Source organism: Manis pentadactyla, chromosome 1 (assembly GCF_030020395.1).
Source record: "Manis pentadactyla isolate mManPen7 chromosome 1, mManPen7.hap1, whole genome shotgun sequence".
Taxonomy (NCBI): domain Eukaryota; kingdom Metazoa; phylum Chordata; class Mammalia; order Pholidota; family Manidae; genus Manis; species Manis pentadactyla.
The window spans coordinates 137,126,157-137,150,535 of NC_080019.1; the positions used below are offsets into that span (position 1 = coordinate 137,126,157).

A 24,379-nucleotide genomic window follows, 5' to 3' on the forward strand; every position below is an offset into this window, starting at 1 on the left:
CAAAATAATTTCCAGGAATATCCTTAATTTCCTGAGATCAATTTCTTCCCTTGTTACACCTAAGTCAATGCAGTTTTTTGAGACATTCCTTTCCAAGTAACAAGAATGAAGTAAATTAAGTGAAATTCTGCTGAGAGGCATATCTGAAAAGTAGAATATTATAATGAAATATTTTTGCTCTCAGCCAATTCCCCTGCCTAGAAAATCTTTTTGAATTTCAAAAGGCAAAATTGTAAACGATGTTAAAAGCAACCACTGCATTTGGCTAAATTATGAAAATATTGCCACATATACAGAAATTACTCAAACACCATTCTTAATCTTTCTTTTAAAACAGATTTACCAGTCTACAACTGATGTACAATATACTGTATATTATAAAGTGCACAATTTTATGAGCTTCAGAGATGTATACATCCATGAAAGCATCACCACAATCAAGGTAACATAACTATCCATCACCTGCAAATGTTTCTTCAACTCCTACTCCTTCCCTAATCGTCTGCACACGACCATGGTAACTTTCTGTTTTCTATAAATTTATGTAAGACCCTACACTATGTACCCATTTTAGTCTGGCTGCAACAGGCATAATTAGAGCTTCATCCATATGATTTGTGTGCATTAGTAACTCATTCCATTTTACTGCTCATAGTATTCCATTACATGGATACACCAAACTTATTTATCCATTAACTTGTTCCATCTGTTGTGGATATTATTGTACACATGGACGTAGTTTTTCTTTTTCAAGTAAGAAGAGTTAGATTGCAAGGTAGATGTTTTTAAGAAATCACCAAATTGTTTTCCAAAGGCATTATACTAATTTACATTCCCAATGGCAGTGTAATGAGAGTTCTAGGTCTACATTCTACAACACTTCGATATAGCTTGTATGTATGAAGAGGCACCTCTAGTTTTAATCTGCATTTTCCTAATGACTAATATGTTAAGCATCTTTTCACATTGATATTTATGACCTACATATCTTCTTTGGCAAAGTATGTGTTCAAATATCTTCCCCAATACAGTAACGCTATTCTCAATAATTTTTAGAGTTTTAGGACCATAATCCATCCTAAGTTTTGTTTCACATATAGTGTCCTATAAGGACTAAGCGTTTTATTTCTGTCTGTAACACCATTAGATTTTCCTTTGCCCATTGAATTGTTCCGACAACTCTGATTAAATCAATTAACCTTATTTATGTGGATCTATTTCTAGACTCTATTCCATTCCATTGATCTAAATGGCTCTCTTTTAGCCAATAACAAAGTGTCTTGATCATTGTAGTCTGATAATTAATCCAACAGTGTATTTCGTTCTAAAATTGCTATGGCTATTCAACATCTTTTGATTTTCCATATAAATTTTAGAATCAGTTTGTCAATTCCTATGAAAATCCTTGCTGGAATTATGACTGGAATTGCACTGAATCTATAGATTAAAACGGGACAACAGATATCTTAACACTGAATTCCCTGATCCATGAACATGGTATAACTTTATTTCTTCAGTTTCTTTTAGCAGTATTTTGCAGTTTTACATAAGTATCTTTTGTCCACTTTACCCCTAATGTTCCATGTTTTATGCTATTGCATATAACCACTTTTTCATTTAAATTTCCAATGTGTGTTGCTAGTATAGAAACACAATTGATTTTTGTATGTTTGCCTTGTATCACGTTGCCTTCCTGAAACATTTCTTGGTTCTAACATCTTTTTCTTTTTTTGTTTTGTAGAGGACTTAGGATTTTCTATATAAGACAGTCGAGTCCTATACACAAAAAGACAGTTATATTTCTTCCTTTCCATCTGCATACTTATTCCTTTTTCTTGCTTTATAGCACTGGTTAAGAACTTTAATGTATAACAGAAGTGATGAGGGATGATGTGCTTGCTTGTTCCTGATCCATATTAGTTGCAGATTTTTCATAAATAAGCTTTACCCGAATAAGAAAGTTCCCTTCTATCCCAAGTTTCTGAGATTTTGCCACAAACAGATGTTAGCTTTTGTCAAATCCTTTTTCTTCCTCTACTTAGATGATACGGATTTTCTTGTTTAGCCTGTTAATATGGTGAATCACACTGATTTTTGAACATTAAACCAATCTTGCAGTCCTTGATAAACCCCACTTGCCCATAAGATATTCTCCTTTATATATATTATAGGATTCAGTTTGCCAAACAATCTGCTACAATGTCTTCCTCATATTCATGAGGAATATCGGTCTGTAGTTTTCTTGAAGTATCTTTTTCTACCTTTGTTTTCAAGGTATTGCTGGGCTCATATAATGAATTGGGAAGTTTTACCTCTTATTCAATTTTCTGGAAAAACATGTAGAGAATTGGTATTATTTCTTCCTTAAATGTCTGGTGTAACTGACCAGGAAAGTATTTTGCTGTTGAATTTTTTGGTGGGTAGATTCTTAAAATACAATTTGATTTGTTGAATACAATATAGGGATAATCAGGTTATCTATTTTTTTTATCAGTTAGCTTTGATAGTTTGTGGCTTTCAAGCAATTTCTTTATAATATTCTACTATTCTTTTTTATTGTCTATAGAATATATAAATGATGTCCCTCCCCCTCCTTTCATTCTTTATATTGATAATTTGTTTCTTCCCTGTTTTTCCTTGCTCAGTCTACCTAGAAGTTCATCTATTTTACTAATCTTCTTAAGCAGCTTTTGGTTCCATTATTGTTTATTGTTTTGCTGATTTCTATTACATTGATTTATGCTCTTTTATTTCTTTCTTCTACTTTAAAATTAATGTGTTTTTCCCTCAATTCCTTGATGTGCAGGCTGATGTTATTAAGTTCAAACCATCCATATTTTCTAACAGAATATTTAATTTATATATTTTCCACCACCCATTTTAGCTACAGTCCTCTAATTTTGTTATGTTTTAATATTTATTCAGTTCAGAATATTCTAAATTTCCCTTTTGACTTTTTGTCTGTCCCGTGGGTTATTTAGAGGTGTATTATTAATTTCCAAATATCCATGGGATTTTCTAGATGTCTTTCAGTTATTGATTTTTAATTTAATTCCACTATAGTCAGAAAACACAGTTTTTATGCTTTGAATCCTTGAAAATTTATTGATACTTGTAAATAAAGAATCCATTATTTCATCATGACTAAAGACAAAAATTAGAGAATGCCTCTTTTATTTAAAAAACTGAAAATTTCTTTAGCAATTTGCCCAGTAATTGCCCAGTAATGGTATTCAACTAAACACATTCCCTTCTATGATTCTCACCTCTGAGTAGTGGAAAGTGGGGAACTAATATTTATTTGGAAATATATACCTAATCACATCTTTAATGAATATAACCTTATAATTAGTAAGGCTTTAGCTATTAGATGGAGATTACCTCTAAACATTATATAAACTTATGCATCTTTATTTTCTCAATATTTAATACATATTTTGCCATTAATTTGTGACTTTTTAAACCAAAAGAGAGTATGTGTGGGAGTAGGGAGGGGTGAGATAGTTACAATAGGAATCTATGTTTCCATTTCTAATAACCTCACAATTCTCCTAGAAATTAAAATTACAAACAGTATAAATAAATATGGACACATAAAATTAGTTTCAACTTCTAAGCAATAACCACATTAACCTAAAATGCAAAATGATTTCAAAGATTCCATCTCCTCTCAATGTCTGTAATAGTTGTAGCAATCTTTAATTGCTAATAAAAGATATCCTGCTTAATGATTGCAAATGATATTTCTGTGATTTGATCAAAGTGATCCCCAAGAGTATTCTGTACCTTAACATATTAGTTTTCAAGCTCAGTGTAATAATAAACATATGAAGTAGACATAAATTCATTATTAAATCAATTAATGTGACAAAAGTCACACTGACACCTTTTTAAAACTCTGTCTTTTATCAACTTCAATTGAATGTAGCACCAATCAGTAGCTGATAACTACTTGTAAATCCCACATGTTTGCTTCAAAGATACCAAAATATAGTATATATTGTTGTCACCATATCAAATTAAAGAATAACCTCATTTGTGGAAGTCTTTTATAAAACTGCACAATATTCTTCTAATTGAGTGTCTTTTTCAGAATGGAATAAGAGATTCTTTTATTTCCTTAGCTTAGGATACCTGGACATGCTGACCCTTTATAAGATATAAAATCTAGAAAGATGCTGAAGATTCGATTTATATTATTTCTCTAGTATTCAGCCAAACATTCTCATTATACCCAAAGTAGCTCTGATACATAAGCATGAATATCAACAGTTTTTTTTTAACTATAAAACTAACTTGGTGTTAGTCAACACTTAAAAACAGAAATTATAACTCTATAAAGCACAGAAATCCAACAACACAAAAGAGAAAGTCAAGATACATTTGAATACCTAATAAGAATAATTCTAAATGATGTCGCATAAATTATAATTATAGTTCAACTGAGATTTCAGAAGAGAGAACTATGTTAACAAATTGCAATCAAGGAAGGCAACAGACCAGTAAGTTTGATGTAAAAACTATAATGATTGAAGGAGTCTTGCTTAATTTCTCTGGAAGTATGTGGAGTTGTCAGGTGATCTTTGTGACCTTCTGAAAATGGCTTGTTTTTCAGCCTGGCACTTTATAGCCTAAAGATTACAGCCTAAAAAGTCGATTATAAATCAAGTTATATGCTTATTAGCCTGAATTATAAATGTTTCATATGTTTACAGATAAAGTAGCTTTTGAAAAAATTTTAAACTAAAAGGAAAACATAATTTAATGTATCATTACTACTAACAATAGGTCACACAAAGTTAAACACATTACTGAAACCTAAAACTTTAACTGGTACTTAAAACAAGTCCTCTTTAGGGCTACAATTTCTTTATGACAAGATCACTAAAGTCCTACACTCAAGTACATCATCTGCATAATTTTTTTTTCCCATTAAATGTGAATGGCTGCATGAAAACCAGTCCTAGCTTTGTGAATTCCTTACTATGTACCAGGAATTTCTAATCCCGTTATGTGCTTTACCTCATTTAATCCTCACTGTAACTCTATAAAACAATTGCTATTGTTTTATAATATTATATATTATATATAATTATATAATATTACTTAACACTTTTTAGATAAGGAAACTAAGCAGAGACCATATTCAGAACCCAGGCAACATGGCCCTGATGTCTGAGTTCTCTGTCACATTATGTTGCCTAACAATATTAAATTACAAAAATAGAAGTTACAGATTTGCACTGCAAAGATAGCTAGTGCAAAACCAATCTTTTAAAAGGGTCGTCTAAAACAATTGAATAAATTTTTGATTTCCACAGTTTTTCAGGAGACAGTTGAGGAAAGAACTTGAATTGTAAACTTTAACCTACAAAGTTCACTGAAAGTTGACAGTCCAAAGAAAAGAAAAAAGCAATTACTAAAGTGCCATGAAAAGTTGACATCTTACTGACACAGGGGAAGAAAAATTCACATTTACAATATATTGATGAAGAACAGGAAGGACTGCAGTAACTGAGATTAATGGTTGACCTTCAAATTTAACAGTTTCAAGTTTGATGAGGTATGTGCCCCAAAAGCAAGCACAGATAAAAACATATAAAGCCCATATATACTCTGCTTAAAAATCTTTCATAATTTTACCTTTTGGTTTCGGGGTAAATCTTGAGCATTTGATGGAGGCTTGTAATTCAGAACTAATCTTCTAAATTCCAAAAGATTGAATAATGACTGAAAAAGAACAACAATGTAAGACAATGTAACGGAAAGTTCTATTAACAAAACTACAAAAATGACTCATCTCAGAGATTTATTTTTGATGACTCCTTATACACAGAATTCTTGCCACTAGCACAAGAAGGACTTTTTCTCCCTGAAAAAAGTTAAATTTCTTATATGTTAACATTCTATTCTTGATCACTAACAATATTTTTCTACTGCAAAGCAGAAAATTATACATTCACAACAGAAAAAACATGATATATATTATGTTATTAAAAGCTTTCTTTCTTTATATTAATATATACCTAACAAGCAGTTTTCTCAAAATAAAAGGTACACTAATGGAAAGCCTAGGAATTTTTGACATGTTATATTCACTATGAGTTATTTATAAGTATCAATTCTATAAAAATAAAGTACAAATAAATCTGTGGGCCAAATGCTAGGTGACAGAGACACAAAGAAATTACATTTATCACTATGCTTAAGGAAATTCACTGCCTAGAAAGGAGAAAGATATTTAATTATAACAATAGAAATATGACTCCAAGAAACAGTATTATTGATCATGCAGCATTTAGTAACAGCACATGAAAGATGCTAAAGACATCTTGGAGCTATGTTTTTTAAAATTATAGCTCATAACAAGTTAATGTCATCATAAACATTTGTTTAAAAAAACAAAAGGAATAAAATACAATGGAAAATATCAGAATACATCATACACACTAAATTAACCAGAGCATTATCTGAAAAATTTTCATTGTAGATACTTTACATACAAATATATGTGTAAAGTGTTTTGCAATGTAAATATATTCTTTTCATGAGTTACTGTTTAGAAAGCTTGAAAATCACTGTACAGGAGGCAATTATGTATTAAATCTTAGTAAAGTAAATAGTAACTTATCTTAATATAGATTAGCCAACATAATAAAAGATAAAGGTGGCACCACAAGTCAATGAGAAACCAAGGTTTTGTTTAGTAGTTGGGTGTTAGGAAAACTGACCCACTACAAATAAAGAAAAAGAGTCAGATATAAATATATATAAATGTGGATTAAAGACCTAAATAGGAAAAGTAAAACCACAAAGCTGGTAATAGAAACTGTAGGAAAATATTTTGGCTATCTTATGATCTGGAGATATTTTTAATTAAACAAAATGAACATGGGAGATAATTCACTTATTCAATCATTTAACACATATTTATGGATCACCTACTACATGCCAGACATAAGGAGGGCAGGCAGCAAAGAATAGAATATATTAAGTCTCTGCCCTTTTGGAGATTACAACCTTGTATTGCAGTTGTATTGCATGCAACAATAATATGAGCTACAAATCAGAAAGAAAGTGAATACAATAATCGTAAACCAAGATCAGAACCTTAGGGGAGAAGCACTTAAAAGTAGAGGAAAAGAGCTATGACAGAGAAAAAACAAAAATAGTAAGGAAAGTAAAGAGTATGAGATTTCAGAGGAAAAGGGAACAGAGAAGGCAAGGGCATTCAAACAAAATGGTATATCAGTTTTAAAAAGTACCTATGTTAGAAGTCTCTCAACAAAGGTATAAAGTACCGCAGAAGACTCTTAAGTACTCTGGCAAATTTCAAGGACAAGAAGAAATACAGATCTTCCTTAATTTATGATGGATGGGGTTATGTTTTAATAAGCCTATTTTAATTGAAAATATTGTAACTAAAAAATGCATAAAATACATCTAACCAAACCAAACATCAGAATTTAGTCTAGCCTATCTTAACTGTGCTCAGAACACTTACAATAACCAACATTTGGGCAAAATCATTTTAGCACAAAGCCTATTTTATAATAAAGTGTTGAATATCTCTTGTAATTGACTGAAAACTGTACTGAAAGTGAAAAACAGAATGGTTGTAAGGGTATTGGTTGTTTACCTTCGTGATCACATAGCTTACCAGGAGCATATCACAAGAGAGTACCGTACCAACCACTGGTCCAGGAAAAGATCAAAATTCAAAATTACAAGCCAATTTCTACTGAAAGTGTATCACTTCTGCACCACTGTAAAGTTGAAAAATTCTAAGTGGAGGCATCATAAATTGAGGACCATCTGCACTCTTAAAGGCTGCCACATTCCAATAAGATAAGGGCAGGAAAATAACTTTTGGATTTGGCAACTGGGACATCAGCAGATGGTACGAAAAGAATAGCAGCAATGAGTACTGAAGAAATGGGATATAAGTAGAGGGACAAAGTATGGACTATTCTTACAAGGAACTTAAATACAAAAGAGAATACTGACAAATTAAGATAATCCCAATCCCACTTCTATGCTCTGAGCTCCCAAATGGAGACATTTTCCTTCTTCCTGAATAACCACTAGAATTTCCTCTGGGGAGGATCTACTGGTGGTGAATTATTTCAGTTTCTGCTAGACTGGAAATTGTTTTTTCTTCATTTTTGCTAGTTATAGAATTCTAGCTGGTATTTTCTTCCAACACTTCAAAGATAGTATTTCTGGTGATAAGTCAGCTGTTAGCATTATTTTTGCTCTTTATTGAAGTGATACATCTTTTCCATCTGGCTACTTTTAGTATTTTCTCTGTCTATAGCTTTCCTGTTTCACTATGATGTGCTGTGGCTTTTATCTTTCTCATGAAGTTTGGAATGTTCTCAGTCATCTATTCAAATATTACTTCTTCCCTATTCCATTTGAGTCTCCTTCTGGAACCAAAAATATACTATGTTAGTGTGATTCATGATGTCCAAAATATCTCTTATATGCTCTTATCTATATTTTATGGCTTTAGTCTGAAAATGATCTTCAGACCAACTGTCCAGTTGACTAATTCTCTCTTCAGGTGTGTCTAATATGCTATGAACTCATCCATTCATTTCTCAACTTCATTTATTATATTTTTACATTCTAAAATTTCTATTTTTTTTTATAGTTTTTGGTTTCCTATAAAAAATTCAATCTTGTCTTTAATTCCTTGAGCACACTGATAGTTGTTATGACAAACAATTCAATTTTCAGGTTTCCTTGTAGGTATATTTCCACTGTCCCTTATTTTTAAATTTTTGGACACATATCTTGGGATGACTTATGACTGATTTGAATGCTGGACACTGTGTGAAAAACTGGAAAGAACTCAAAGTTCTGGATGGTATTATCTTCTAACAGAATTTACATTTGCTTCTGGAGGCAAGATAAGGGCCATTTGCAATCCCAGATCAACTTAATAATAATCAATTTGGAAATGAAGCTGAGATTCAGAAAGTATGAAGCCTAGTCTATTTTCAGTTCTCTGTTAAGCCTAGGTTCTAGCCCTTTGGAATCCTAACTGGAAGTGTGATGTGTCCAATAGGGCTCCAAGTCTGTGCAAAACTGCTTAGTTCCCAGCCACCCAGCAGCTACTTCTAGAATTACCTCAAGGATATAATCAGCCCAAAATATGAAGCTTACTCTCTAAATATCCTGTTCTCTCAATGCTTAGTCTCAAAATTCCTCACTGTTTTAGCATTATATGATACCTTCAAAAAGATGCTCTTATTTTGTTGTTGTTTTTGTGGGGGACCCAGCAAAATATTACAAGGCAAATATCCTAAAAACACAAGAAACTATTACACAAAGTAGTCCACGTGACCATTTAACAAATCCCAGAAATTAACTTTCTTAAGTCCCAAACACTCTGTATTCTAAATCACAATCATAATAATAGTGATCAATGTATTCTTGCAACAGGGTTAAGAAAAGGTAATTGTCACTATTACCTAAATTATGTTTGTGATTGCTGCACACTGAAAACAAGTATCCTTTCATTTAGGCAAAAGTAAATGTGAATTTTGAAGAATACTTGCTAAAATGGAATTTGGCTAAATTCTTGCTAACAACAGAGAACTTTGGGAGATGAGAATTCAAATAATTTGTGGAAAATGAAATGAGTGATGACAAGCGAGCAAAGGAAAATATAAATTGTCCGTAATGAAGGATACTGAGAAGAAGCAAGATAAAATTATCCTTGGATTTAAAAAAAAAAAGAAAAGGGAATGATATCATGTAAGTTTCAAGGTGAGGTAGGGACTAAAAGGAGATGGCATGATTAAAAGATTAAAGTCTGTATACAGAACAATTAAATCCCTATGTGCTTCCTAGACCCATAAAAGTCAGACAACAAAAACCTCCTCCTAGGAGGTGTAAAATAGTTTTTAGATATAATTTTACTTAACTGACTCAGTAAGGAGAGTAGATAAGATTCAGAGCTGCAATTAGGAGGATTAAGTAAAAACCTGCAAACTGACCTCCATTGGACCCTCTTTTCCAATCCCTTTTCTCTACACTTGCTTTTAGAAAGCCTGCAACCCTATTTATAACATAAAGGGTCAGAATCCAATATTTGAGGATTTGAGGCAGAGGAATCTTCTGTGGTAAAGAACTCCAAAAAAATTTTTTAATGAGCTAGGATGCTTTAGCATATAAAACATTATTGATAAGATCATGATAGAGATGTCAAAGCATTTGGAAAATTTTAAAAACAAACATGTTGAAAATAGAAAAAGCTGACAATTGACAATTCCAGGAAAACAAAAGGATTACAGAGGGATAGTCCTAGTATCTAGTCCCAAACTAGAGAGAGAAGAGAATATATACCTCTAAATAAATACCTTATTCACTGTTACTCTAGTGGAGCAAGCAATTCCAATTAGTATTTCTACATATAAATTCTAAGTACAGGATTAAAATAGTCCTGACTAGATAAGGGATGATGCTCTATCTAAGAAAATCAGGCTAATATTGCTAGCAAACAAAAGATTATTTAAGCTATTCTTTGTATTTCTTCACTTTGCTTATAGTCTCTTTCTGATAGTTTCTCTTTTGTCCCAAAATACTGGTCCTAAAAGAACAAGTGTAACAGAGTGGTACCTACAGTAGCTTACCGCTGCTAACTACTCTGAAGTTAGAGATTTATAATCCCAATAAGCATCTATAATTGGTAGGTATACTTACAAGGAAAATAATTTTTTTCATGTTGTTTCATGCCAGTTCTGCCAACTAAGTAAATTCCATCCTTGAGAAAATTTGTAATTGAAACTTTACAGTACATTTACATCACAGTTTGAAAGAGTTCCAGCTTGCCTTGGAAAATATAGTAAGAAACCTCCAATACTAATACATACTTTCTGCCCAACTTTTCTTTACTAAGTGAAACGTTCCATTTATGTTTTATCTCAAATTAATCTGCGGTATTAAGCAATAATGTCAGAAAATGAAAAGAGATGACAAGTATTTAAAATAGACTTTAAAATTACAAAAAAAATGAAACAAAGTGATCTTTAAACAAATTTTTCTTCCCACCCACAATTCCAAAAATCTGAAACTTAAAATATTTTTCCACACACTCAAAAGTCATTATCTTAATACTTCACTATTACCCAAATTTTTCAAGGTTAGAGGTTACTTCTCTAGGTGTCTAGATTTCTCCAAAAGAAAAAAAAAAATCAAAAGTACCCTATATTTGTCTGTAATAGGAGTGTGGTAGAGCCATGCTACCACTTAAGCAGCCACTAATCTTAATATAAAACGTAAAAATCCCCTCAAATTTTAAAAAGGACAAGCAATTTCTTTCAGTCCATTCCCATTCCACTAAAAAAACACCGAAAATTTTAAAATAAACCAAAAGTTAAGGTCAGCAAACACCACTTAGGGAAGAAGCAGATGGATAACTGTTCTAAATCTGAACTAACATACTGAGAGAAGTTTATCCTATGAAATAGAAAATGGTCATCCCCTATCTATTAGTATTGATTTAGTTATCATTTCAAACAGGCTATTCTTAAAATATGGTCTGTAGAAAAACAGAGCACCTAGTAAATAACGATTATTTGCAAGTATTTTCTTTCCTCTTTTCTAAGAGAAGCCTCTAACCAATGAGCCTCATTTATTGGTCACAATAATGCAGAGATAACATCTACTTATCCAAAACAAGGCAGCAAAGTATACTCATGAACTATCAGATTAAAGCCTTATAAATGTGCTTCCTACTTTTAAAATGTCTAAACTATGAAATTTAGATTGGACAATAAAATGAACAAACTCTTACTAATAGTGCAGGTAAAGCAAGATAGCCTTACTGAGAAAGTCTAAGACACTCAAACAGAGCAGATATCTTAAATATTGTTGGCACGTATGTGAATAAATAATGTATAATCGAGGCTAGGAACAAAGGTATTATTACAGATTTATGTTAATCCAGGTATTTCTTAACATTTTAATAATCTAGAAAATACCTAACAGAATATTATTACAAACTAGTGTACACCATATATTAAAGAGTGAGGCATAAATTCAGAAAAAGAAGGGAAATAAAATTGTATAGTAGTATGCAGCAGAAGCAAAAAAGTGGTACAGAATTGAAAATTATAATGTTGAAGTAGAAAAAAAGTTAAAATTACAGATTAATCGCCTATAGAACACAATTAACAACCTTATAGAAAATGAACTAAATAAGCAGTTAGTTGCTTTAATATCATATGAAAGTTTAGGCTGTCATACATACAGGTTTGGAAAACTATAAAATAAAGAAATAAAAAAAGGAAAACTAGTCCAAATTGAAAAGAGGATGGATATCCATGTATACAAATATTTTTCACTTTTAAGAATAAGGGGCTCAAAGAAGCATTTCACTAAGGGCTTTTCAAGTTAGGAAGAAAATGTGTTATCCTTGATTTATCAATATTTATTCTTTAAACCATTCTCACATGTGCATTGAGAGTAACTTGTTAATCTATACTCTCCACAAATTAAATGCCTCTTTGTATTAATAATACTATTTAAATGACTATAATTCTATGAATAACATTTTTCACTACATACAAGTAAATCTGATCTGATTTACAGCCACACACAAAAAAATAGTTTTGGTTTCACATCTTTGGTACATCCTTCCCGAAATTTGCTGGGAAATACATACAAAAATATTTTCTTTCACTCTGACAGTAATCCCTAACAGTGGGCAGGGAGGAGAAATTAATTCCAAAAAAGCAGAAGGCAGTTAGTACTCTATTGTTAAAGCTCCACACTGAAAATGAGGAATATAGTGGGGTGAAGAGTGTTGCAATTTACCAGCTAGTTCATTAACCAGATGGGCATATTAAAACTTTGCCTGCATTTATGTTTAAACTGATTAAAAGAAACACAATCCAACTCACGTTCCATTGCTATCATGCCCACCGAATAAGATCTATATAAAGATCCTTACCTGAATAACAGCACTAAACCAGCAAGTATTGCCAACATTCTTTAGTCCAACAGGAGTTTTACCCTGCCTTTTTCTGTCATAAGGGTTTTGAGAATCCTTCCAAACTTCTGTTGGCGTCCTCTTCAAACATGCTTTATTTTCTTCTATGCTGGCTTCAAGAACTCTTTAAACAATGGGAAGAAAATGGTGAAAAAATACAGTATCAACTAGTGCTGTACCCTAGAAAATAGCATACCATAAGCTAAAAACTTTAAGCAAGCTCTGGATAATGTATTAGGGGAAGTAGTATTTAATACTCAAGTGGAGGTTAGCTTACTGTTAAGACCACAGCAGTGGCAATGCCAAGAGATCAATAGACATGCCACCATTTTTCCTAAGAAAAAGGAAATTTCAACTGTAAAAAGACAGTATTATAAAAACTAGTCATCTGTTATATTGTAAATATGTACTTTAATGCAGTGATTACTCAGAAAACTTACCTAGCTGCTATATGCCTGGTACTAAACTTCTAATCTATTGAAACGTAATTTAACATACTTTCCATTTTATAACAATTACTTTAAATCATCAAAACATTAATAACTGAACGAACTGAACTCTTCTTCCCTGACCATTAATTTCTTTTTCTATAAAAATATGTTAAGGTAAATTATAGGGTTCCTTTCAGTTCTAGAGATCTACGGCTCCATGGCAGCAAACCCAAAAGTTTTCCTAGGGAAATAAATATCTAAATATCAGAATAAAAAAAGATTAGCCTCTTCCAAATAAATTCACCTACAGAATATCTTAAATATATCTAAACATGCAAGAGAAATGCTACTTTGCTTACTCATGATTTTTTGCACTTAAGCATTCAACATCATGCTGGAAAACCCTAATTCCTACACTATAAACTAACAAAGCATTTTGCCTGGTCAAGATGTGTTACTTTCTATTCTAAATAAGAATTTTGTTTAATTACAGAAACCTCAACAAGAATAAGTTTTTCCAACATTTTGGCTTCCTGAGTAAGTCTCATTCATGCTACACCACCTTCATCCTAAAAGGGATTTTGCCCTATTGGATTAATGTCAAAATAATATAGCTATATACCTTAATTATGGGGAAAAGTAAATTATTTAGTACAAACAACATAATATTAGATATAATGTAGCAGGATTCCAAACTACCATTACTTAAAATAACTTACATGACTATAGGATAAAGTATTTATTGGGGGAATCAATGAAACCATATACTAAAAAACACAGATATTTTACATATGTGAAAATGTAAAGATCAAAGTAAATTCACAAAATCCAACATTAGCAGCAGTACTCTTGGCCCAAAAATCAACCTCTCACATGCAACCCCAACCCCCAGAAGCATTTTCTCTTAAATTATTTACCACTAAAAGGTACCAGGACTCCTTTGAAGGTATTGAGTTAGATGGATTTGAGCAGAAGGAAATCAGAATTTACCTAGAACATCCCACTATTACCAAGTTTTCAAGAACAAAGGGGAAGATAAAAAGTCAAAGAGCCAACATGAGAGACTTACTACTCCTGAAATCGTACAGTTCAGCACAATATGATTATAATCATCAACAGGAACAAATAGTATTTGTACAAGGTGACTAGCTCATGCTCAAAAGAGAAATGACCACATAGCATACAAACAGTATACATACAACAAAAGACTGATGTTTACAAAATATCTATTCTTTAATTGATGTTTGTAAATGGGAGTGTTTTCATTTAAGCATTTAGTTCCTTTCGTAATGCAAACATATATTTAGAAGTATAAATAAAAGAACCTTGGTAATTAGAAATGAATGACCTAAAATAAGCAATAAGTTCTGGGGAAAGTAGCAATAATACCACAAACAGGACAGTGCTCATACATAAAAGGTAGAAGAGGCATCCAGCAATTGACCAGCACCAGTGGGTATGTACAATAAGCCTTAAAAGGAGGATTCTACAGCATCTTCTAAAATTATGAACTGGTCAAAAGTCTAGAATTATACTCAATCCTGAATCTCCTGAATATTTATCTCCTAGGTGAATAATCCTCTACCATTACATATATTTGAAGTACTAATTATAATAAACACTTATATGAATTGAACCCTTCTTAGTAATGCCAACAGACCAGATCACCTATGTCATAATGACCAGACAATGAGTCATGTAGACATCAGTTATGGAAAACTTGAGAATACCTCATTTCCATAAAATACACCCAAGCTGCAAAACTTAAAATCTATATATATGCCACATGTAGTAATAACAAAATGAGGCAGACTGAGCTTCAAAACCAGAGTGACTAACACTAGGTCTCATGTTCGCAGCAAGTGTCAACAACTCAGCCCAAATCTATAATCTAGACTGGTCTGGGATGATATTCTTCTAATTCCAGATTCTGATTAAGGTTAATAAAGCCTAGGAAGTTTACTTTTTTATGTTTTAGTATGGTCAGTTGCCTCACCATCCTCTTCCGCTTGTCTCTCACCAAGAAAATATACCTCTTAATTTGTATGTTTACATGCAAATAATGTAGTATAAATGCTACATTTATGTAATGAGATAATAGAAAATAGAAGCTTTTTAGTTCCTTTGCCTACTCTCTCCTTGACAGGACTTGAGAGAATATATGGTCTCGACTATACTCTCTAGGACCAAGCAGCTTGCCTGCACTATAGGTTGTGCCATTCCACAAAGGGAGTTGGAAGGGAAAGTCAAGGATAACACTGAAGACACCATCCCCCATCATTCCTACATAGCTTTCCTTACAGAAGTAAAATTGGGTACAAACGTAATGTTTGATTAGGATTAAAGAGATACATGCTCATTGCTCCTAAAAGTTACCTGAGATATGAAAACAAAAGAATATCCATTTGCTATAAACTAGATTTATATTTGGTGTATGTATGTATGTATATATATATAATTAAATATTCATGTAACTCAATTCAGTCATATGGTGGATATAATCATTCATTAAAACAGAAGTATGGGTTTTAAAGAAATAGGTTTATGATAATATTCCTTAACCACACCATATGGTAGAATTATGGCACTAAAAGGTGGTGGATGAAAGAATGCCAAGACTTTGTGATCTCCTTGATTCAGAGCTTATAAATATTCAGTTTGTATCACAAGGGACTCACAACATGCTTCAATAAGTTTTTTCCTACCATCTCCTCCTGGCTCCTAAAGGACTTTATAAACATATTTATCACACTGTACCAAAAATACTTATTAATCAACCAGTCTCTTCTATCAGCATCTGGAGGGTAGAAACAGAGTTGTTTTATTCCTAGAGCATACATGATAAATACTAAGTGCTAAACAAACATCTGAAACATATGGATGATTAAGAAATTAGATGTTGCTACCTCTTTATTATTTTTTTAACAAAAGCCCAACCTTTAGCCCAAACATTATCTATTTCCAAGCCCTTGTCCCTTTCTATAGTCCAATATTGGCATAATGAATAAACCCCCTGTAAGGCCAAGTCCTCCATACAGTTTCCTTCCCTGGCCTCATCAAGGAAAAGACAGTAATGCTACCCAGGCTTTGAAGTATAGAGTATGCAACAGTTACACTCCAGGTATATAAAGGCTGCCAGTAGAAAGGGGGGAAAATTAAATCTCAGAGAGCTCTAGAACGGCTTACAACAAGATGTAGCATGCCAAGAGAGACAACCCCAAAAGACACAAATCAAAACCAATCCCCACTACACAACCTGCTTTCTTATCTTCTCAGTGCTGATCATGACCATGGCATTCAGCAATATAAAAAGATGACAAAGTGTTTGCTGTGTCTTTTCCTTCCACACACTATACTGAACGTTTGAAGCACTTGTAAATGTTCACCTTCCACTTAAATTTTCTTGCACTGATTTTGTTTTGTGGATTTTTGTTTTGCTTGTTTTATTTTGTTTTGTATTGTCATTTAAATTGCATTACAACAGTAATGTTGGAAACACCCCACTTTAGATCATCAAAGTGCATTTGGGGAAGCATCTTACTCAATGAAGAACATGCATTATCAGTTAAGCTGTACAGATCAACCAAATAGGAAAGACAAAAGAAGGGAGGGAGGGAGGGAGAGAGGGAGGAATCACTTTATTATTTTCTTTAAAAAAAAAAATCTATTGGTATTTTGATTGGGATCACAGTAAACTCTTAAGTCAATTTAAGAAGAACTGAACCAGTTTTATAATGCTCAGTCCTATTGAAATAGAATATATTTCTGATTACTTACATATTCATTAATGTGTCTCAATGATACCTGTACTAAGGGGTAATTTACTAAAATAAGATACACAAATCTTAAATGTACAGCTCAGTGAAATTTGGTACATGTGACCACTACCCAAACCAATATATAGAAAATTTTCATTATTCTAAAAAACTCTCTCTTACCCTTTTCAAGCCAACAGTGTCCTCTGCATCCCCCAGATAATTACCATTCTGACTTCTGTCACCGTAAATAAGTTTTGTCTGTCCTTAAATAAACATCACATAAATGGAATCATACAGCAGTTACTCTTTTGAGTCAAGCTTATTTCACTCAACATGGTGTTCAAGGATTCCTCCACATTTGTAAGTACCAGGAAAATGTCTTCCATTATACTGTGTAGTATTCCATTGTGTGACTATACCACCAATGTACACTATTCTGCTTTTATGGATATTTGGTTGTTTAGAGGTTTTAGTTATCATTAATATATCAATTAATATCACTTCTCAAGGGCGAGTGGAAATGCTAAATCTAGCATAGTATATGGTCAAATTCATTAATTAGAAATTCCATTTTCCAAAGTGATTATACCATTACACATTCCTACTTATGATGTATGACAGTTGTAGTTGCTCTGTATACTTGCCAATACTTGATATTATCAATCTTCTTAATTTTAGCCACTTTAATGGAGACATAGTAGTGCCTGTTCTCTAACAATTCATCAAGTTAGCACCACCCACATCATTCTTATTGTTGCAGTCTATCATCATACTCAACATGGCAACATGTCCACAATCATAAATTAAGGGATTCAAATTATCACTGTCAGTGATGCCTCACTATTGTTGACTTTCAAGTTATAGAGCTGCTCTTCCAGTCTCATTAGCCAACTCTGGCCACACTCCTGTGGCTTGATGCACATTTTTATCATGTCCAAACCACTTGTAATCCCACGGTGGTGCACGGTTTATCATAAAAGTCACTCAGAAACAAAACGAGAGTCAAAGCATTAGACGTACCTTCTATACCCCTACCATCCATGGGCAGCTGGTGTTGCTGAGTCTTAAATTAACCCCACAAATTAACTTTAAAAGAGTTCTAATTACCTCTCCCACATAGTCCTGTTCCACACACCTTCTTAAGGCAGACTGCCTTCATAGATGCTTGCTAGGTAATTATCAGGATGAAATGGGTAAGAGATGTAGAGATCTATTTTAAAAATTCTAACTCCTGCTATAACCATTCCTGGACATGATGCTTTTTTCTTCACCCTGATGGCAACTTGAGATCGTCCTGATTAATAAACACCGAGGCTGATGCCCACACTTATTTGCAAGTCAAGCACCTGGATTTCCTTGTTGGCCTGAATGGTCTTAAGAGTGCAGATAATTATTACTTGGTTGACTGCAGTTCTCACCCAGGTACTCTACAGTGACCATGAAGGCCAAAGTGGAAAACACAAGGGGTCCTTGTAAATTTTATAAAAATACCTTTGTGTCTCTTGTACCAGCCCTTCTGGATAAAAGGTTGTGTCAAGTAGGAAACTATTGGAAACAAAGGTAAAATTACAACTACTATAATGGTACACATTGATTTTTATAGCAGTGGAGAGAATACAACCACCCCACATGTGGGGGTGTGAAGTATGGGAGATAGGAGGGGCACTAATAATCTTTGCCTTTCAGAACTTCCCTTCAAGCCTTAATCACAAAGAAAAATGACCTGGTGAGATTACCCCACACTGTTTCAATTAGTATAGCATTTGGCACTTATTTTCTTTCCATTCACTGAAAATCATTTTATTATCTTTATGTACTTTAATGCTGTGTCAAATTGTGACTTTGTCACTTTCACTGTCACTATTTTTAAGATAATTCCACCTTCTTCCTCTGAATACTTTTTAAGATTTTTCTCAGTCCTAGTGTTCTGGAGTATCACTATAATGGATCTAGGTGTGGGTTTAATTTTCCTGACTGCAATCTGTTGTGCTTTATGAAATTACAGGTTATCTCCTCACTTCTGAAAAAGTCTCAATGATAATCCTTTTAAAATTTGCCTCTGAAGATGGCGGCGTGAGTAGGACAGTGGGAATCTCCTCCCAAAAACATATATATTTTTGAAAATACAACAAATACAACTAATCCTAAAAGAGAGACCAGAAGACACAGGACAACAGCCAGACTACATCCACACCTGCGAGAACCCAGCACCTGGTGAAAGGGGTAAGATACAAGCTGCAGCCCGGCAGGACCAGAGCGCCCCTCACCCCAGCTCCTGGTGGGAGGAGAAGAGTTGGAGCAGGGAGGGAGAGGGAGCCCAGGACTGCTAACACCCAGCCCTAGCCATCCGCACCAGAGCGCAGACACAGTGCATGCCTGGAGTGTTGGAAACTAGGGAAACAGGACAGCAAGACCTGTGAGCAGGTCCCGAAGCCGGTGCCCCTGTGACAAAGAAAAGCGAGTGCTTTTTAAAAGTCTTAAAGGGACAGGGATGCCACAGCTGGACGGAAGCATCCTGGGTCACGGTCCAGCAGCTGGAAATTCCAGGGAACTCCAGGCGCACTAAGCCCCTGGGCAATAGCTCTGAAACCCCTCATGGAGGTAAACAGCCAAACAGCCCCCTGTCCATTACTCCTCTGGGGCCCCGCCATAGCAGAGCAGCGGCCTGAGGCTGGCCACTCCCACAGCAAGGGAGCTTCCTTCGTACCGGCTGGGCAAGATACAGAGACCCAGTCTACATGCAATCATGCAATTGCCTAACACAAGCCACAAGGGGTCGCAGTTGTCCCAGTAAAGAGGCCAGGAGAAAGTGGAAAGACTTAGCTCTCCCAGCTGACAGAAAGCCAATAGCTCACCATTGTACCTATCAACATGAAAAGGCAAAAAAATTTCATCCAGACAAGACTAACCCAGACAGAAGCTGACATCTGCTACATCTTCCCCTGAAAAGGAACCTGGGGAGATAGATTTAACCAGTCTTCCTGAAAAAGAATTCAAAACAAAAGTCATAACCATTCTGATGGACTTGCAGAGAAATATGCAAAAACTAAGGAGGGAGAATAAAGAAATAAAACAAGCTCTGGAAGGACTTCAAAACAGAATGGACGAGATGTAAGAGACCATTAATGGACCAGAAAATAGAGAACAGGAACGCAGAGAAGCTGATGCAGAGAGAGATAAAAGGATCTCCAGGAATGAAAGAATTCGAAGAGAGCTGAGTGACCTATCGAAAAGGAACAATATCCGCATTATAGGGGTACCAGAAGAAGAAGAGAGAGAAAAGTGTCTTTGAAGAAATAATTGCCGAAAACTTCCCCAAACTAGGGGAAGAAATGGCCTCTCAGACCACAGAGGTACACAGAACTCCCATGACAAGGGATCCAAGGAGGGCAACACCAAGACACATAATAATTAAAATGGCAAAGATCAAAGACAAGGACAAAGTATACAAGGCAGCCAGAGAGAAAAATAAGGTCACCTACAAAGGAAAACCCATCAGGCTATCATCAAACTTCTCAACAGAAACCCTACAGGCCAGAAGAGAATGGCACGATATACTTAATGCAATGAAACAGAAGGGCCACGAACCAAGACTACTGTATCCAGCAAGAATATCATTTAAATATGAAGGAGGGATTAAACAATTCCCAGACAAGCAAAAGTTGAGGGAATTTGCCTCCCACAAACCACCCCTACAGGGCATCCTGCAGGGACTTCTCTAGATGGGAGCACTCCTAAAAAGAGCACACAACAAAACACCCAACATATGAAGAAGGGAGGAGTAGGAATAAGAAGGGAGAGAAATAAAGAATCATCAGACTGTGTTTATAATAGCTCCATAAGCGAGTTAAGTTAGACAGTAAGATAGTAAAGAAGCTAACCTTGAACCTTTGGTAACCACAAACTTAAAGCCTGCAATGGCAATAAGTACATACCTTTCAATAATCACCCTAAATGTAAATGGACTGAATGCACCAATCAAAAGACAGAGTAATGGAATGGATAAAAAAGTAAGACCCATCCATATGCTGCTTACAAGAGACTCACCTCAAACCCAAAGACATGCACAGACTTAAAGTCAAGGGATGAAAAAAGATACTTCATGCAAACAACAGAGAGAAAAAAGCAGGTGTTGCAATACTAGTATCAGACAAAATAGACTTCAAAATAAAGAAAGTAACAAAAGATAAAGAAGGATATTACATAATGATAAAGGGCTTATTCCAACAAGAGGATATAACCATTATAAATATATATGCACCCAACACAGGAGCACCAACATATGTGAAACAAATACTAACAGAATTAAAGGAGGAAATAGAATGCAATGCATTCATTCTGGGAGATATGAACACACCACTCACTCCAAAGGACAGATCCACCAGACAGAAAATAAGTAAGGACACAGAGGCACTGAACAACACACTAGAACAGATGGACCTAATAGATATCTACAGAACTCTACATCCAAAAGCAGCAGGATACACATTCCTCTCAAGTGCACATGGAACATTCTCCAGAATAGACCACATACTAGGCCACAAAAAGAGCCTCAGTAAATTAAAAAAGATTGAAATCCTACCAAACAACTTTTCAGACCACAAAGGCATAACACTAGAAATTAACTGTACAAAGAAAGCAAAAAGGCTCACAAACACATGGAGGCCTAACAACACGCTCCTAAACAATCAACTGATCAATGACAAAATCAAAATGGAGATCCAGCAATATATGGAAACAAATGACAACAACAACACAAAGCCCCAACTACTGTGGGACACAGCAAAAGCAGTCTTAAGAGGAAAGTATATAGCAATCCAGGCATATTTAAAGAAGGAAGAACAATCCCAAATGAATGGTCTAATGTCACAATTATTGAAATTGGAAAAAGAACAAAAGAGGTCTAAGGTTAGCAGAAGGAGGGACGTAATAAAGATCAGAGAAGAAATAAATAAAATTGAGAAGAATAAAACAAAAGCAAAAATCAATGAATCCAAGAGCTGGTTCTTCGAGAAAATAAACAAAATAGATAAGCCTCTAGCCAGACTTATTAAGAGGAAAAGAGAGTCAACATAAATCAACAGAATCAGAAACGAGAAAGGAAAAATCACGACGGACCCCACAGAAATACAAAGAATTACTAGAGAGTACTATGAAAACCTACATGCTAACAAGCTGGGAAACCTAGGAGAAATGGACAACTTCTTAGAAAAATACAACCTTCCAAGACTGACCCAGAAAGAAACATAAAATCTAAACAGACCAATTACCAGCAATGAAATTGAAGCAGTAATCAAAAAACTACCAAAGAACAAAACCCCCGGGCCAGATGGATTTACCTCGGAATTTTATCAGACATACAGAGAAGATGCAGTACCCATTCTCCTTAAAGTTTTCCAAAAAATAGAAGAGGAGGGAATACTCTCAAACTCATTCTATGAAGCCAACGTCACCCTAATACCAAAACCAGGCAAAGACCCCACCAAGAAAGAAAACTACAGACCAATATCCCTGATGAACGTAGATGCAAAAATACTCAACAAAATATTAGCAAACCAAATTCAAAAATACATCAAAAGGATCGTACACCATGACCAAGTGGGATTCATCCCAGGGATCCAAGGATGGTACAACATTTGAAAATCCATCAACATCATCCACCACATCAACAAAAAGAAAGACAAAAACCACATGATCATCTCCATAGATGCTAAAAAAGCATTCGATAAAATTCAACATCCATTCATGATAAAAATTCTCAACAAAATGGGTATAGAGGGCAAGTACCTCAACATAATAAAGGCCATCTATGATAAACCCACAGCCAACATCATACTGAACAGCAAGAAGCTGAATGCTTTTCCTCTGAGATCGGGAACAAGACAGGGATGCCCACTCTCCCCACTGTTATTTAACATAGTACTGGAGGTCCTAGCCATGGCAATTAGACAAAACAAAGAAATACAAGGAATCCAGATTGGTAAAGAAGAAGTTAAACTGTCACTATTTGCAGATGACATGACATTGTACATAAAAAACCCTAAAGACTCCTCTCCGAAACTACTAGAGCTAATATTGGAATACAGCAAAGTTGCAAGATACAAAATTAACACACAGAAATCTGTGGCTTTCCTATACACTAACAATAAGCTAAAAGAAAGAGAAATCAGGAAGACAATTCCATTCACAATACCATGAAAAAGAATAAAATACCTAGGAATAAACCTAACCAAGGAAGTGAAAGACCTATACCCTGAAAACTATAAGACACTCTTAAAAGAAATTAAAGAGGTCACTAACAAATGGAAACTCATCCCATGCTCTTGGCTAGGAAGAATTAATATCTTAATATTGTCAAAATGGCCATCCTGCCCAAAGCAATATACAGATTCGATGCAATCCCTATCAAATTACCAACAGCTTTCTTCAATGAACTGGAACAAATAGTTCAAAAATTCATATGGAAACATCAAAGACCCCAAATAGCTAAAGCAAACCTGAGAAGGAAGAATAAAGTTGGGGTGGGGGTGGGGATCTCACTCCCCAACTTCAAGCTCTACTACAAAGCCACAGTAATCAAGACAATTTGGTACTGGCACAAGAACAGAGCCACAGACCAATGGAACACAATAGAGACTCCAAACATTAACCCAAACATATATGGTCAACTAATATTCGATAAAGGGGCCATGGACATACAATGGGGAAATGACAGTCTTTTCAACAGATGGTGCTGGCAAAACTGAACAGCTACATGTAAGAGAATGAAACTGGATCACTGTCTAACCCCATACACAAAAGTAAATTTGAAATGGATCAAAGACTTGAATGTAAGTCATGAAACCATAAAACTCTTAGAAAAAAACATAGGCAAAAGTCTCTTAGACATAAACATGAGTGACCTCTTCTTGAACATATCTCCCAGGGCAAGGGAAACAAACAAAAAAATGAACAAATGGGACTATATCAAGCTGAAAAGTTTCTGTACAGCAAAGGACACCATCAATAGAACAAAAAGGTATCCTACAGTATGGGAGAATATATTCGAAAATGACAGATCCAATAAAGGGTTGACATCCAAAATATATAAAGAGCTCACACACCTCAACAAACAAAAAACAAATAATCCAATTAAAAAATGGGCAGAGGAGCTGAATAGACAGTTCTCTAAAGAAGAAATTCAGATG

At 34.3% G+C, this 24,379-nt stretch overlaps 1 protein-coding gene across 10 annotated transcripts in view; it reads right to left on the minus strand.

The window, feature by feature from the left end:
• USP25 (ubiquitin specific peptidase 25) overlaps positions 1 to 24,379 on the minus strand; it is a 152,960-nt gene that overhangs the window by 80,869 nt on the left and 47,712 nt on the right. For all 10 annotated transcript variants that reach the window (XM_036881444.2, XM_036881441.2, XM_036881438.2 and 7 more), the window contains 2 exons: positions 12,965 to 13,127; positions 5,644 to 5,730 (listed from right to left, as the gene is read on the minus strand). In XM_036881444.2, the coding sequence (XP_036737339.2) occupies positions 5,644 to 5,730; positions 12,965 to 13,127 (250 nt within the window). The remainder of the gene's footprint in view (positions 1 to 5,643; positions 5,731 to 12,964; positions 13,128 to 24,379) is intronic.